This window comes from Haematobia irritans, chromosome 5 (genome assembly GCF_050003625.1).
Source record: "Haematobia irritans isolate KBUSLIRL chromosome 5, ASM5000362v1, whole genome shotgun sequence".
Taxonomy (NCBI): Eukaryota; Metazoa; Arthropoda; class Insecta; order Diptera; family Muscidae; genus Haematobia; species Haematobia irritans.
In genome coordinates this window covers 52,098,258-52,115,434 of record NC_134401.1, presented here as the reverse complement: position 1 = coordinate 52,115,434, position 17,177 = coordinate 52,098,258, and the positions used below count along the sequence as shown (strand labels likewise).

The window sequence follows — 17,177 nt, the reverse complement described above, 5'->3', positions numbered from 1 at the left end:
AAGTTTTCTATTGAAATAAAATTTGGCAAAATTTTCTATAGAAATAAAATTTTGGCAAAATTTTCTATAGAAATAAACTTTTAACAAAATTTTCTATAGAAATAAAATTTTTGACAAAATTTTCTATAGAAATAAAATTTTGACAAAATTTTCCATAGAAATAAAATTTTGACAAAATTTTCTATAGAAATAACATTTTGACAAAATTTTCTATAGAAATAAAATTTTGATAAAATTCTGTATAGAAATAAAATTTTGATAAAATTAGAAATAAAATAAAACTTGCATATAAGTTTATCTGTTTGTTAGTTTCTTTATTAAATTTTTCTCCAAATTTTGGTAGATTTTTTTTTTGGCTCGAGGGGCAACCGTGGTAGGATATGGAATGTCTTCACATTTTGGGGAGTTGTTTAAAAAAAGTTTTATTAAGAAATGGTCTAGAAATTACACAAAACCACTATTTTCAATAAAAATCCAATTTCATATCATTGCAGAAGCGGAAAACAAACATGCTACACTACATAATTCGTTAAATGCTAGTTTTGCAGCTGCCATCAATAGTAATGCCACCAACAATAGTAACAATGCAGTGACAGAAGAAACAAGCCAACCACCACAAGCAACAGCAGCATCATCATCCGCCTTATGACATCATCTATTTAAAAATCTTAGCAATTAGTAAGTAGAAAGGCTCCTTAATGTTTACAATATGAACACTTGAATTTCGATGTTGCCACATTTTTTTTAATAAACCCACATACACACATTCACCTAAAAGGAGTTAAAGAATGGATGCCAAGGCATAATAAAACTGGTGATTTTATAGAAGACATGAAAGAAACAAAAAAAAAAAACATAAAAACGAATTGAACAGACTTATATAAACTAACAGAAAACAATTTAAATTGTAGACTAAAAGAAAATAATAAAAGATATTGTATTTTTAATTTTCCCACAAAAAACAAACACAAAAGTTTAAATAATTGTTTTGTAATTTTTTTTCTATAAATAATAAATATTGCAAAATTATTGAAATTATTAATGTTTAATGATATAACAAAAGGCCATAAAAATATTGTGTTTTTCTATAAAGGTAAAAACACACAAGACCTATTTAATATAAAACAATTATGTATTATTACCAATCGAATGTAAGATAATACAAATAACAATTAATTTAGGTTAAATAAATTCAATGTGATTTTAATGAAAGATATTCGATTAATCAATAAAACAAAATTGTTGCATAAAGTCAAGCGATTTGCAACAACCTTGAACCGGAACACACTTGTATTGTAAAATTGTATTTTTCTTCTATTTATTAAAAAAAATAAAAAAAAAAGATTTTCAGTGGACAATTTTTTTATTTAGGATTTATTTGCCTAGTATGAAAAACTATTTTGAAAATCTTGAGCCATCTGTGATAAAACTATGAAAAAAACATGAATGAACATTATAATAAAAGATTAAAGAAAAATACAAGGACAAAAAACATTTCAAATTAAAAGAAGCAAAAAAAAAAAACAAAATCCCTAATTCAAAATTCAAATTCCGTAAAAAAATCTAGAAAAGACTCATGTGGATTATATTTATTTGAAAATGAAAAGAGAGCAATGTATTTGGTTTGATGATAAACTTTTGAAGATATTGTATTACAATTAGCTGGTCACAATCCAGGGAAGTTCCAGGGAGACATTCTGAGTGTTTGGATCTCCAATAAAATGAGTGAAAATATCACCGTTTTGATATGCCTATGTTGAGAGTGAGGTGTCTCTCGGGGACAACATCCTCGTAGCCAAGGACTGCAACACCCCCACGGGTAATACAAGTATCCGAGTATTCGTTGATCACGAGCCATTTAACACTTTCCTTTATGTCACGTAGGATTGTGGTGTGGTCTGGTAATCGGAATAGGATGTCGGTGCCTGGATCTGGGTCGTATGTGATATGATATGAAGTTCATTGCAATTAAACTCCAAACTTGATGCACCAACGGCAGATTACGCTTGTTGTTTATGCTGCTTCCGTGTTCCAGCAGACTTTCTGCTGTTTTCTAGACATTTCTGCTGTTACTACCATTAAAAGATGGAAAGGTAAAAGTCATCAGCAGCCAAATAAAAACATACAAAGACGATAGTTCGGAAGATAAGAAATTTGAGACAAATATTGAGGCGGAATGAGGATGCAACAGAAATTTTCCAGCAAAGTTGTGGAAAGGATATCCCTTGTCCACTTTGGCCAAAATCAAAGACATGGCTAAGTCAGCGAGAAGCAAAAAACAATGACGTTAATTTGGGAGATAGAAATTAGAAAAAATATATGGAAAAAGTGAGGCACGCAATCAGCGATCTTTTTAACATCAAGAGGGATATAGTTTATCTAGTTTTTGAAACCATAAATCCTTTGTTAAGAGATTAGGTAGCCCCTTTCTTCCCATAAGAAGCATAGGAACATTTCTTATGGACAGCTTGTCGCTCAGCTTTCCCAGATACGAAATCTATTGTTCGCTTTCCATTTTCACCCAGTTTAAGTTCATTGCCAAAAGAAAACCCAAGAATATGAAGAACACTACCGATCTTTGTTTGTTACAATATTTCTATATGATTCTATATGTATAATCTGTTTTATATATATGTATGTAGATATATGACTATTAGTGTATATTATTTAAATAATTATTTGCCTGCTATATTTTCACTTAAGCAAATTCATTTTATGTAACTATAAAATTTTTTTAAAACAAAATCCCCTTCCTAGTATGAATAATAGAATAACAATAACAGCAAATAGAGACAAACCGTTACAGCAGAGCTCCAATTGGCCATCCCAAAAAAAGACCCCACTAAAAATCAAATAAAAAATAACTTAAATAACAAATAAATGCAAATTAAAAACAAAAACAAATTGTCAAAGATCAAATCAACAAATATAAAATCAATCAATCAATCACCCATTTCACACACAACTACAACCACAAAACACATATAGAATCTCAAATCAATTAATGTCATAATCAGCTGTTTGCAAAATATGTAAAATAAAGATAAATAAAGAAAATTTGGTTTTATGAAATCAATTGGAAATAAATTTAAAAACATAATGTATATGTAGTATTATTATTGCTTTTTGCAGGGTTTTTCATAATCAGGTGGTGCCTAAGGAATTACATTTTGCTCTCAATAAAGTTATATTTCAAATCCATATTAACTACAGGGCAGATGCGTTCACATACGCAGACGTTGCGTTACCGCCAGTCAGAGTAATATTCTCACAAACAATAAGAGATATGGGATGGAGAATGGTATAGGATAATTTGTCTTAGAGTAGGTTAAAGTGGCAGCCCGATTTGATTCAGGCTCACTTAGACCATTCAGTCCATTGTGATACCACATTAACTAAAATTGCCACTATTACATATAGGTACTTCCAGTTCTTACCGTTGAACCCATCCGATTATTTTCTTCTCTTAAACCAACCTGCTTGTTCCAAAATCATTAGCGGACTGCTTAAGTTAACGATTTCCAGGTCCGCCAATTATCTGAAGCTATATGCTCCTAAAATTCGCTTACGCCTTACACAAAAGGCAGGACACTCGCACAAGAGGTGTTTAAATCCCATTTTTTCTAGATTCCGATAGAATTTCCTCGATAGGAAATGACCCCTGATCCTCTGTGGGCCAGAAGGTGGTTCAACAGTCTTATTTCCAGGAAAATGTATGTCCAATAGTACCTCCAGCGTTTCTTCACTTGACGTTGTCCAATTGCCCTGCGATGTTTTAATGAAACTTGAAGCGGAGTTTGTGCATGCTGGAAACCTCGGGCGTATTTCAACTGATACAGTAATCATTCTAAAAGTTGTGCTGAGCCCTTCTCAGTTTTCGACTATATCCCCTTAGATTTATCTTGTAAGCGTCCCATCCCTCCGGAGCTCTGGTGGACTTTGCCCTGTTAAAGAGCTTCCTGCAGGTTTTCCTCATATTTCCCCCCTTGCCTTTCCTCTAGGACATGCAGCTTTCAGTTAGATATTGAAGGCCTTTGAAATCCGCTCCACGTTTTCGATATCTTGCACAGTGCATATATTTGTCTGTGGCATTTCCAGTACCATCATATTGAACGCATTCCAATCAGCTTTTCTCACATTTGCCGGAAATATGGTCTTTGAAGTACGAACAGCCAATTTGAAACTGATGTAGCGATCATCTTTTAGGGATTTACAAATTGTGTGACGCGAACAAATTTTTGTGAGGATCAAATATTCATGCAATATTGAATATATGCTGGTCCCAAGAATGTCTCAATCTCACCATAGGTCACATGACGATGATGCAATATCAGTTGGCTTACAACATCAATGGTTTTCGGAACAATTGATTTTGGACGACTTTCACGAAATTCGTCTTGGAGTGAACTACAATCTCGGTTCACCATACCATTAATAAACGCTCAATATCAATTGAGTTAAAGTGTAAATAAATAGTTTTGCTAAAAATACGATTTTGCAAGAAGTGACATGGAAGAAACCGCCGGATTGATTAACAAAAAATTCTGGTGTAAGACATTTTGTATTTTATCTATAAATGTAAAAATATTAAAATATGTATACATATAATTTAGTTCGCTTAATCATGTTGGAAAGCAAGACCGCGTAAAGGCGGCGTGTATGATTTTATCAAACAAAACAAAAAATGGGCATTAGAGGGTTAATACTATATTTATCAACCTGTTCGATTTTAATTTATTCTGACACTCTCGTCTGGTCTTCCCAATAGGGAAATATATTTTCTTTAAAGCAACTCACCTGATATTTGACTAACTGCAAGATCATTGGTCTCATTGTTGTACCTCATGCATCGCTGTTTCTCAACCAAATTGGACACATGGATATCTTTTTTTGTATAACTTAAAATGGCTATAAATCCTTGTTGTTTCATCATCAGCGCAGAGTGTAGTATTGTTGGAAAAAATAGTATAAATTTTATTGCACTTTATGTTGGTTAAAACTGGTATATATGGGGAAAGATTAACGACTTCATACTGATTCCTGAGCTTGACGATATTCATATACAGATCCACGTTCTACGAATTGCGAACTTACTTCCTTTACATTATCTGTAGGATTTTGTGCAGCTTTGTTACCATAGCCACCACCACCGGGAGTTTTCATGGCATAAATATCCTGGAAATTGAAAAATTCCAATTAAAATATCATCCGGATTTTGTATTGTCTTAAAAAAAGCAACTCACCCCTGCATCAACATTAATACACGTTTTTCCACCCAACGATATTATACGTCCGTCCTGTTTCAGTAGTATATTCAAACCTCTCTTACCAGGTTCTCCACCATTTAAGCCATAAGGCTGCAGAGTACGACGTTCGGTAAGAACCGATAACGTTACCGGTTTGCGGAATAAAATATGGCGTTCAACCCCCTCACCACCATTATATAAACCACGACCACCAGACTCATCGGTTCTCAAACAGAACCTTTGCAATACCATTGGATAACGCAATTCCATAATTTCGGGATCTGTAATACGTGTATTTGTCATATGTGTATGAACTCCACCAGCTCCGTGCCAGTTGGGGCCAGCACCGGAACCACCAGCAACAGTTTCATAATAACCCCATTGTTCATCGCCTATGGTAGTGTTATTCATACAACCCTGAGATGCAGCACACACCTGGAAGGCCTTGAGTACTGTATCAACAATACGCTGAGAGGTTAATACATTACCTCCCACAACAGCTGCCCCCTCGGAGGGATCTAATATGGAATTTTTGGGTATTATAACGTGGATGGGAGCCAAACAACCTTGATTCAGAGGCACATCATGACCCACCATGCAACGTAAGCAATAAATTAGGGCTGATAATGTAATGGCCCGGGGAGCATTACAATTACCCCATACCTCTGTTCCGGAACCCGTAAAATCGCAAATGGCAGAACCATTTTCGGCATCTAAACTAACTCTCAATTTAATGGGCGATCCATTATCCATAAACTCCTCGGCTTCTAGAATATAGGCTCCAGTTCTTTCGTAGGTAATTCTGGCAATTTCTTTAAGCATATCACGCACAGCAATTTCGGCATTCTGCTGAATATAACCCATATAGGCCTGTACGACATTCAAGCCGTAGGAATCAATCAAATCCGAAACTAATTGTATGCCCTTTTGATTGGCGGCAATTTGGGCTTTCAAATCGGAAATATTATCGGAAAGGTTACGAGTGCCTGTTGCTCCCTCGGCAGCGGTGGGTGTGGTAAAACGTTTCACCACATCGTCTTCTTGGAATATTCCATTTTCAACAATAAGGAATGATTTAAATGAGGCACCTTCTTGGGCCAAAGACGTCGAATGTGGAGGCATTGAGCCGGGGGTTATTCCACCAATATCGGCATGATGGCCACGAGAGGCTACAAAGAAAACCGGGGTATTATGGCCTCTGCAAAAAAGAAAATCGAATTTTTTGATTATCATTACAGTAGTCTTTCATACTTCATACTTACTTATAAAACACTGGTGTTATCACTGTCAGATCTGGTAAATGGGACCCACCAGCTTGAGGATGATTGGAGAGTATAACATCACCATTTTTAAGAGTTTTACCCCTTACTTTCAATTGATATTGCACGGTCTCTTGCATGGCACCCAAATGCACTGGTATATGTGGAGCATTACTCACCAGACCACCATCGGGTCCAAACAAGGCACAAGAAAAATCCAGTCTCTCCTTAATGTTTGTAGATATGGATGTTCTTTGAAGGACCCTTTAAGAAAAAAAAAACAGAGTGTCTATTTAATACGAATCCCGACTTCATTTCTATTAATGCTACTCTACCTTCCCATTTGTTCGGCAATACTCATAAATCGATGGCTAAATATACTCAATTGAACAGCATCCAATTTTTCATCCACTCGCGTGTCTTGTGAGGATTTAATATGAACCACTAAATCGCCATATTTTGTGACTTCAGCTTCACAATTCGGTTCCACCAATATGGTGGACAATTGATCTATAATTATAGCTGGTCCATTGATTCTATGTCTGTAGCGTAGCTTCTCAGTTAAATAGATGGGAGCCTCGAGAGTGCCCTGATCAAAACTAACCATTGCCACACCATCTTTACTAGGCTTCTCATTGGTGGCAGCTTCAATTTCCAATTCAGGTGGTGTTTTATTCTTTCCCAAACCTCTAACTCTTACATCATCCACAATTATACGGCGATTTTGCAAAACAAAACCAAATTCTGTGCGGTATCGATCTAGGAAAGTCTTTTCAAATCCATCCAACCAATCTCTGGATTCCTTCGATTGGGTACACATTAAAGCACAATCGGTACCCTCATAACGTAAATGCAGGAAGGATTCTATACTAATGTCCTGAAAGCCTTGTTTCTCCAAAACTTTTTGGCATTTCTCCCTCAGATTTGTTAAACTCTTTTGCAATGCCGACTCATTGAGCTTAGAAAATTCCAGACCATTGGGTTCTTGTATTTCCTGAACCACATCGGCTAAAGCCATGCCATAAGCTGAAAGTATACCAGCATATTTGTGTATGAGAACTTTGGAAATTCCTAAATCTCTGGCTATGGCACAGGCATGTTGTCCACCAGCTCCTCCAAAACAAGCTAAAACATGTTTGGAGGTATCTAAACCACGAGCCTGGGTTAAAGCTCTTATGGGTCTACACATAGCCTCGTTGGCCACACGTATAAAACCCAGAGCAACCTCCTCCATAGACATTTGCTTCTTAGAGCCCTGTTGCTTAAGACTTTCATTGATTTCCTGAAGTAATTCATCGAATTTCTTTTTCGAAGCATCATAATCCAAGGGCTCATCTTCGTGTGGACCAAATATTTTTGGAAAATATTCTGGTTTTAAACGGCCCAAAATAAGATTGGCGTCGGTTACTGTCAAAGGTCCTCCCTTCTTATAACAGGCAGGTCCAGGATGTGCTCCAGCACTTTCGGGTCCTACGACAAACAAACCGGATCTGAAGAACAGACGAGAACCACCACCAGCAGCCACTGTATTTATATCGAGTTGAGGAGCTTGTATGGTAATACCAGCTGTAGTGCTTTCCACAACATGCTCATAGGAACCAGCGTAACGGGACACATCTGTTGAGGTACCACCCATATCAAAACCAATCAAAGGCAAATCAGTTTCGCGAGATCCTGTTATGGCATAACCAACAACACCACCAGCAGGACCAGATAAAATAGCTCTAGAGGCACGGAATTTATTGATTTGTGTTAAACCACCATCCGATTGCATGAAAAGTACCTCAACGCCTGACAATTCTTTGTCAAAACCAGATTTAAAACTAAAAGAAATAAAAATCAATCGTTTTCTTATTTTTTATGGAATCTTCTCACCTATTCAAATAACGATCCACATGTGGTGTAAGATAAGCCTCAGCACAGGTGGTATAACCTCGTGGCACTAATCTAAACATAGGCATTGCTTGATGGGATAAGGTTATATATTCGAAACCTAGTTCCTTGGCTATAGCTCCAATTTTTAACTCATGTTCGGGACATGAATAGTTATGAGCTAAGACCACGGCCACAGAGGTTATACCCTGTTGTTTCACCTTTTCCAAAGAGGAGCGTACAGCTACCTCATCAACAGGTTGCATCTCCAGATAACGAGATCCTCCAGCTCCTTCTAAAATACGCCATGAGTCCTCTAAAAATATTTCAAATGAGAAATTTTCTCTTCATTACATTCGAGTTTGAGATGAACTTACTTTCCTTTAATTGGCATCTCTCCTTGGACATTTCAGGTATAATGCGACAGTCTACTTCTACAACAGTTTTATATAAATTCGATGGTTTCTTTATATCCAATTCAAATATTTTTGGCCTTGCCTGATTGCCTATATAGAGCAAATCATGAAATCCTTTGTTTACTACCAAAACAACGGGGTCTCCTTTGCGTTCTAGCAAAGCATTAGTAGCTACAGTTGTTCCCATACGTACCCAACCGATTTGTGAGGTATCTACTAAGCCGGAGGAGGTAGTATCAATACCAGTTTCCTAAAAAAATTGAATATCCGATATATTCTACTCAGTTTTGTCAGTAATTTTCTAGCTCTTCTGACCCTAAATCAGAACGCTTTCGTCACCATAAATCACAAAAAAAATTTTGAAAATATATATTCCAAAATAAACTTATACATCCCCATCAAAAAAAGCGTCACCAAAAAAGTAGTGAAAATGTTCTTTTTGGATCCGGAAGTGGTGCAAAATTGGCGCAGAAGCGATGATTTTAACATGGGCTTGACATAGGACGGATGTCCACCATTACAACAGACGTTGCACTGAAATTGCATCACTTCTTAAGGTGTGATGCGAATCCAGTGATTTGGATTTGAATAAAGAAATTTTGTTATATTTTGACGAATAAATATTTTTTAAAATTTTTTTAATGATTTTTAATGCATTATAATGCTTGTCTGGAACGTTTGACATCAAATATTTTTAAAAATTCGCAATTTTTGTAGAAAGGATTTAGCATTTTTTTTTTCAAAATTTAAATAATTTGCACTATTTTATTAATTTTTAATCTGTTTTTAACCCATTTGAAGTAATAAAAATTTAAATTTCCTATTAATAATATGAAAAAAGCGAATTATAAAAAATTTACTTAAATGAACTTCCTGTGCAGTTAAAATAAAGAACATCTTTGGGAGAAAATTTTTGGAAGTGCTTTTAAAGTTGTGCCTTAAGAAGAACTTCCAATTTTTTTGCTGGGTATCTGTATATGAATTATCGCCATCTATACGTCAAAAATTGAGTTATATATAAAAACGAAAATGGGCATAAATTGCCCATAGGTTAGGTTAGGTGGCAGCCCGATGTATCAAGCTCACTTAGACTATTCAGTCTATTGTGATACCACTTTGGTGAACTTCTCTCTTATCACTGAGTTTGCCCATGCAGGGAAAGCTGGAAAAACAAAATTTTAAGCAAAGATATACTGAAGCGATAAGTTTCCATTGGGGTGAAAAACCGTTGGCCAAAAATCTTGTGAATCGCTGTAATGCATCATATACGAAACACATAGAAATGTGGCCAAATGGTACAAGATGGGCATCCAGTTCTATATGTGAAAAAAAAGCTTTTATCGGATCTTTTATGCGATGATAAAAACGGATATTGCAAAATATGTTTGGCATTACCTATATATGACATACAATAAAGTGGAGGCACTTTATATGTGAAAGATAGATCTGTCCAATATATGACCTATAAAAAGGTGTGAGAGATGCTCCTCGAGAGAAATGCATCTCGACTCAGTTTAAAGGAAAGCAGGAACGAGGATGGCCAGTATAGAATATTCTGCGTGGGCGAATGCACACCTCCTCCCCTCGACACGGACATTTCCTAAGGAACTGTAGAAGCCTGCACGGCGCAAGCATCTCTACCGTATTATCGCGTTTCGACTGCCGTTTTTGCTTTACGTCGCATCTGATCCAATTATCATTGCACGTCTTCAACAACTACAGAAATAAATCGATTGTTGCGATTCGGAAATTCATACCATGAGGTTTTTGTGCCATAACTCGTGCGGCACCCTTACATTGAGCTAAGATTTCCGTATGGGAGAAGCTTACAGTAGATAATTCCCTACCAATCACACCCAACACAATGTAAAAACTTCCTGGCCACCGTTTCCGCTGGTTCACAGGGCTTCGACTGCGTACGTTTTTGCTTGACATTATCATAAGCCATCCCTTTTTACATTGCTATCCAAGATTCACCAACAGTTTCAGAAATGGATCGATTTTTATTTATTTATTTAATGTTTACATGCACAACAAGACAAGATCTTATAATTAAAGTGCAGGATTCTCATAACATATAATTTTCCGGTGATTTAAAAGCGATTCGCAGATAAAAATTCGGTACTATGCGAATTTTTATCTGCGAGATATCGATTACTAACGCAATCTACTGGAAAGAGTAATGGATTTATTTAAACTTTCATGTACATATCATAAAATGTTGCGTGGACTAAGTGATCAGTGTAAAAATTGTTTGCTGTCTTAACCAAGTTAGCCGATTTATAGTCAGGACTGTCTTCAGAATTAATGACAATATATTCCTATTGTGGAATATCTTCAAAGTTTAGGCATGGATGCCTGTTGCTTGTTGTTCTCTCTTATCAATGTATGGTAGAAATTTGTAGCTCTATAATAAAGAAGCTCCTTATAATAGGCGGTTCCCAACCACTTGTCACACTATGTATGAAACCACATAAAGAAGTCAACTATTCAGAAATTTGTATGCAGCCCATGTTGCAAGACAATATGTTAACCACCCTCACTGTAGCAAGTCTATTTTCTAATATACCCGAGTAGCATTAAATCAAGTATTTAAAAAATATAGTCCTTTGAAAAAGAAAAATTAAAGTGGATTTCGGAAGTGTAATATGAGTGAGATATGAAATAAAAAATCTAAAGTCTGTAAATGCTGATGGCTTTCTATCCGATGGATAAACATCAAATTAATTATTTTTAAAATTAGATAAACAACCAAAGCTCTTTGTCCATACCATATTAAGGTCCCCAAAAAATGTATAATCACTAAAGTTTATTATACAAAATCTTTTTTTATCAAACCCCATTATAAAATAATTCTACATAATTTAATCTATTGTTATCACTTCAAATCTTCAACGTAATTCAAGGTGAATTCAAGGATATATGTATATAAAAACCTAGCTCTGTTTAATTAAAACAATTGAGAGTAATTACCAGACAAAAAAATGCATACCCAAACCAGTCAAACATTTCTCTTTACATACCTCTTTTAATATACGTCGTATTCCTTCACGGGGGGCATCGCTATAACGGGCTGGATCTTCTGATAACAATTTCAAGGTACGAACTCGTCCATCGGGACACATGCACATCACATCTGTGAAGGTACCACCACGATCAATAGCAAAACAATATTTACCATTACCACCAGCCTTTTTGTCGGACATTTTCCACTTAGCAAATGGTGTGAATCTTTAGGCAAATTTTTAACGACTGATAAATGCAAATTATTACAGACCTCGATGAAAGACTCTGTATTTTAGGTCTTTTTTTGAGGTAGAAAAAGTGAAATTGAGATAAAAATCAGTCAATAAACTGAATACAAGCAGAGAACAACACAACACAGTCGGCAATTGATAAGGCAAGCCATAAATCAGCTGTTGTTTGTTTTCTTTTGTTGGGGTTCTAATGCGGTTTAGGGTTGCCAAAACCTCAATAAAAAGCCATAGGTGCAAAATGCATTTTTGAAAAAGAATTAACTATTTAATTTTTTTAATTTAATCACATATTTATTATACAAATAAAATACATAAATGTATACACTAGCTATTACTAACTATTAGATATACTTTATACTGCCTTGAGTTGGGTATTAACTCTTCGGTTAGCCGCTAAAATCAAAAATAAAGCTATAAAATCAGAATAAAATGATAACTTTTTTTCGGAAAATTTATTACAACTTAGTGGAAGCCCTGCCAACATTTTTTGAGTTTGACGGCACTTCCTAGAATCCCCAACACGTCGAAAACAATCGTATACGACTTCCAAAACTAGTTGGAAAAGCGCCGTGACTATTGAGATGTTGTACCACGACAAATTACTATATAAAGGAATGCCATGAGCTCAATTATTAGGAGACTTTTTAGATACATTTAGCACGAAGCCAATAAGAGACCACGAACTGTCATACCAAGTGTATTTTAAGATAGTTGTAAAAGAATCGTTGTGGTCAAGTAAAACAGGATTGTTTAGTTTTATTAATTTGAATAAAAATTTATAAATCCTTCCATGTATAACATGTATACGTCTAAAATCACATCCCTGCCAACATTTTTTGAATTTGGGGGCGCTTCTGAGAATCCCCACTACGTCGAAAACAGTCATATACGATATCCAAAACTCCTCGGAAAAGCCCCGTCACTATTGAGAAGTTGTACCACGCCAAGTTACTACAAAAAAGTATCGCATGAGTGCAATTATTAGGTGCCCTTCTGGATACATTTAGAAGGACGCCAATAAGAGCCCCTTCAAACAATCAGACAAAGTGCATTTTAAGATAGTTGTAAAAGAAACATTGTGGTCAAGTAAAACACGATTTTTTAGATGTTTATTGATTTTATTAAACATTTATAAATTCTCATAAATATAACATTTATACGACTATCACATCACATTTAACATATTTTTATGCATTAATAAAAGATTGATGTTGAGTTACAAGTTGCAAGTTACATGTTGTAGCGTCTATCAGCCAGTGCTTTTATTTCCAATGGAGGCAGCGTGTCTGGAAAAATATTTGAAAAATTATCACTTTATTCCATTTGGAAAGTCAAAAATTGTTCACCAATATACCTTTCACAATTTTAAGCGAAATAACTATCTTTTCAGCACTTCATTATCATTTTTATTTAAATAAATTATAAGAAGCTAGATGTGCTTGGTGTTTCACAAAATATAAAATGGCTCTTGTAACAATAGTGATGGCAAAGTACTTTCATGCGAATAGTGATGGCAAAATACTATCACAGTTGGCGATTGTTGCAGTGTCACTTACGAGTCTGTGGTAGCGATGAGGATGAAATGGATCTTTGAAATGCTGGCAGGGATTGCACATAATGTTTTATATTAATAAAGGGATGATATTGCATTAAAAGTTGCAATTCTGCTGATGTGCCATCGCCAGCCATTGTGTTTATTCTTCATCAAGGCAGCATGTCTGAAAAAAATATCACTTTATTCCATTTGGAATGTCGAAAATTTTTGCACAAATATACCTTTCACAATTTTAAGAATATTAACTATGTTTTCAGCAGTTATTTCTTGTTTTTAGTCAAGTAATTTTCCAGAAACTATTTATGTTTGGGGTTTCACAAAATATCAAAATGGCTTTTGCAAAAATATTAAGGATGGCAAAATATCATCATATCAAATTTCATGTACATTTCGTACTGTTTGATACATTTGCCCATCACAGTTGGCCTTTGTTGTAGTGTCACTTATGAGTCTGTGGTAGCGATGGGGATGAAATCGAGCTTTGAAATGCTGGCAGGGGGAATATCCACAGCCACAGCTGAAAAAGTTTATTTTCTTTAATATGAATTTTGGACAAAGAAGGTTAAATAATCTGCTACTATGAGGGCGGTCTGTTCAGACTTGAATCTTTCCATAGTACACAATGGCATTCCTACACATTATGATACCTTTCACAACTCAACTTCACTTATTGATTATTTTCTTGTGTCTTCGTCTGATTTGGTTGAGTTGTCTGGTCAGTTTCAATGTCCGGGTTTATCCCATCACTCGTTTATTTTTTGTTCGATTCATGTTGTGTTTTCCAGTGTACCGCAATTTTATGAGTACGTTGATTATAATGTTATTACCCTGCCAGCATTTCAAAGTTCCATTTCATCCTCATCGCTACCACAGACTCGTAAATGTCACCACAACCATCGCGAACTGTGATGGGGGAAGCATATCAAAAAGTACAAAATGTACATGAAAGTATTTTGCCATCACTACTGTTAGAAGAGCCATTTTATTTTTTGTGAAACGCCAAGCGCAACCAGCTTGTTATATTTTATTTAAATAAAAACGAAAATAAAGTTCTGAAAACATAGATATTACGCTTAAAATTGTGAATGGTATATGGTGAACAATTTTCGACTTTCCAAATAGAATAAAGTGATCGTTTTTCAAATATTTTTCTAGGCACGCTGTCTCCATCGAAAATAAACAAACTGGCTGATAGACGCTGCAATATGTAACTTGCTACTTAAAACTCAACATCATTCTTTTATTAATGCAAAAAATTATGTTAAATGTGATGAGATATACCGAAAAATGTTATATTTATAAGAAATTATAAATGTTTAATCAAATCAATAAACATATACACAAATCGAGTTTTACTTGACCACAATGATTCTTCTACAGTTACCTTAAAATGCACTTTGTCTGATAGTTTGCAGGGGTTCTTATTGGCGTCCTTCGAAATTGATCTAAATAGGCACCTAATAATTGCACTGATGAGAAACTTTTTCGTAGTAACTTGGCGTGGTACAACTTCTCAATAGTGACGGCGCTTTTCCGACGAGTTTTTGAGATCGTATATGATTGTTTTCGACGTAGTGGGGATTCTCAGAAGCGCCCCAAATTCAAAAAATGTTGGCAGGGCAGCATCAATCAGATAAAGGACGCGTTTGAATCCTGTGATTTCTCTGGAGTCTATTGCACGTCGGATGTTGACGTTCAGATGGACCTGTTGTATGCCAATTTGCGCCAAGTCCATGGAATTTTCCCTATTCGTAGGAAGAGGTGTTCTTACCAGATGAAGGATGTGTGGTTCAATGATCCGAGTATTAGATATCAGGTATCTCTGCGTGATATTGCTTGGAAGGAGTACGTCCGTCACTCTTCCGCTGAGAATAGAACGATATTTTGCCGAAGTCGGAATAGAGCGAAACGTGTTATTAGAAGGGTCAGAGCGTCATTTCATAATAGATTATTTGATGGTAAATCAAATAAAGAAGTTTGGTCAATACTTAAAAAGTATGGGGTGGGGAAGTGCAATGATGTTATTGATGTTGACGTTGAGGAATTGAATAATATGTTTGTGTCTCATCAGAATGTTTTCCCGAGTGTCTCTAATGCTAGTGAAGGTAATTTTTCGTTTCGTGCTGTTACTTATGCTGACTTAGTTGATGCTCTGTCTCTTATCAAGTCGAATGCAGTGGGTTCTGACGGTTTTACTTTAAAGTACCTGAAAATGTGTTTCCAATTTTTTGCTAGGCATCTTTTGCATATTGTCAATACTATTTTCATGACTTCGTCGTATCCATCTTTATGGAAAATTGGGAAGATTATTCCTATACGGAACAATGATGCTGTAGTTAGTTATAGGCCTATTTCTATTATGCCCATTTTATCGAAAATGGTGGAATATCTCATGAAGTCTCAGATGATGGACATTATTATCGAGAACTCCTTGCTCCATGATACACAGACTGGCTTTAGAAGGAATCGCGGCGCAGCATCTCTTTTGATCGGGCTTACTGATAATATTAAAAAGGAGTGAGTGACCGTGGTAATTGTGTTCTAGTGTCGTTAGATCTTGAAAAAGCGTTTGATAGGGTAGATCATGCTATTCTTTTATGTAAACTTATGACTTTCTTTGGATTTTCATCTTCTGCGTGTTTGTCAGTTAAGTCTTACCTTGGAAATAGATTTCAATATGTTTGTAGTGGTGGTCGTTGCTCGAGTATATTGCGTGTAGTTAGTGGTGTTCCACAGGGGTTTGTGCTTGGGCCGCTTTTATTCATTATGTTCATTAATGATCTGTTTGATTTAGTAGCTAGTCCGAATTGTTTACCATTTGCGTTTGCTGATGATATACAACTTCTTTTTAAAAGTCAGTCTGATTTCCCTGATGTCCTGCAAAGTGTTATTGACGATACGTCAAGAATTTTATGTGACTGGATGTGTACAAATGGTCTTTCTGTTAATACTGACAAAACTAAGGCGATTAGGTTCACTAATCATGGGGATGTGTCTGTGAATTTTGAGAATGTGCCAATCGCCTTTGTTGATCGAGTTAAGTGTCTTGGTGTTGTCTTGGATTCTGACTTATCATTTCAACCTCATATCAGTGCAATATGTTCTAGGGTTAATTTTCTTTTAAGTAAGTTGTACAATGTTGAATTACATATGCCGTTTGTGATTAGTAAGAGAGTAGCTCATTCCCTGTTGATGCCTGTCATTTTGTATTGTTTAGAGGTGTTTTCTGGGACGTTAGGATTTGTCTTCAAGAGAATTCAGCTGATTTTTAATAGAATTATTAGATTTGTTTATGCTCTCAATGTTCGTTAGCATGTGAAACCATGTGTCATTGACTTTTTGGGATGTGAATTTTGCAAATTTGTAGATATTCGTGTTTTGTTGCATTTCCATAAGGTATATAGGACATAGACGCCTAGGTACGTTGCGGAATTGTTTACCTTCTGCAGGTCGGTTCGTAACCCACAAATATTTATACCTAGGTTAACGACTTCATTAGAAAAGTCTTATTTTGTCCGCGTTGCTCGCATTTTCAATGCATTACCTATTTCTCTCAAGATATGTATTTAATT

At 35.5% G+C, this 17,177-nt stretch overlaps 2 protein-coding genes and 1 long non-coding RNA gene across 4 annotated transcripts in view; 1 reads left to right on the top strand and 2 right to left on the bottom strand.

Annotated features, from left to right (window-relative positions):
* px (MAP7 domain-containg protein plexus) overlaps nucleotides 1-3,104 on the top strand; it is a 220,091-nt gene extending 216,987 nt beyond the window's left edge. For both annotated transcript variants that reach the window (XM_075309089.1, XM_075309090.1), the window contains one exon: nucleotides 495-3,104. In XM_075309089.1, coding sequence (XP_075165204.1) covers nucleotides 495-533 — 39 coding nt within the window. In that variant the 3' untranslated portion in view covers nucleotides 534-3,104. The remainder of the gene's footprint in view (nucleotides 1-494) is intronic.
* Nucleotides 3,105-4,948: 1,844 nt separating this feature from the next.
* LOC142237651 (5-oxoprolinase) lies at nucleotides 4,949-12,179 on the bottom strand. The gene is made up of 7 exons (XM_075309033.1): nucleotides 11,817-12,179; nucleotides 8,755-9,043; nucleotides 8,381-8,693; nucleotides 6,841-8,328; nucleotides 6,509-6,769; nucleotides 5,244-6,444; nucleotides 4,949-5,175 (listed from the first exon to the last, which is right to left on the bottom strand). The coding sequence occupies exons 1-7, from the start codon at nucleotides 11,997-11,999 to the stop codon at nucleotides 5,029-5,031; spliced, it is 3,882 nt and encodes a 1,293-aa protein (XP_075165148.1). The 5' UTR covers nucleotides 12,000-12,179; the 3' UTR covers nucleotides 4,949-5,028.
* Nucleotides 12,180-13,147: 968 nt separating this feature from the next.
* LOC142241564 (uncharacterized) lies at nucleotides 13,148-14,445 on the bottom strand. Its single transcript, XR_012723695.1, has 2 exons — nucleotides 13,405-14,445; nucleotides 13,148-13,336 (listed from the first exon to the last, which is right to left on the bottom strand). It is a non-coding gene; the product is annotated as an uncharacterized LOC142241564 (long non-coding RNA).
* Nucleotides 14,446-17,177: the final 2,732 nt, after the last annotated feature.

Bases quoted from the DNA above. Each gene is read 5' to 3' on its own strand.
- LOC142237651 (XM_075309033.1), bottom strand. From the start codon at position 11,999: ATGTCCGACAAAAAGGCTGGTGGTAATGGTAAATATTGTTTTGCTATT. The intron at 9,044-11,816 runs GTATGTAAAGAG...CAATTTTTTTAG, and splicing joins TACGACGTATATTAAAAGAG to GAAACTGGTATTGATACTAC. The intron at 8,694-8,754 runs GTAAGTTCATCT...AAATATTTTTAG, and splicing joins GAGATGCCAATTAAAGGAAA to AGGACTCATGGCGTATTTTA.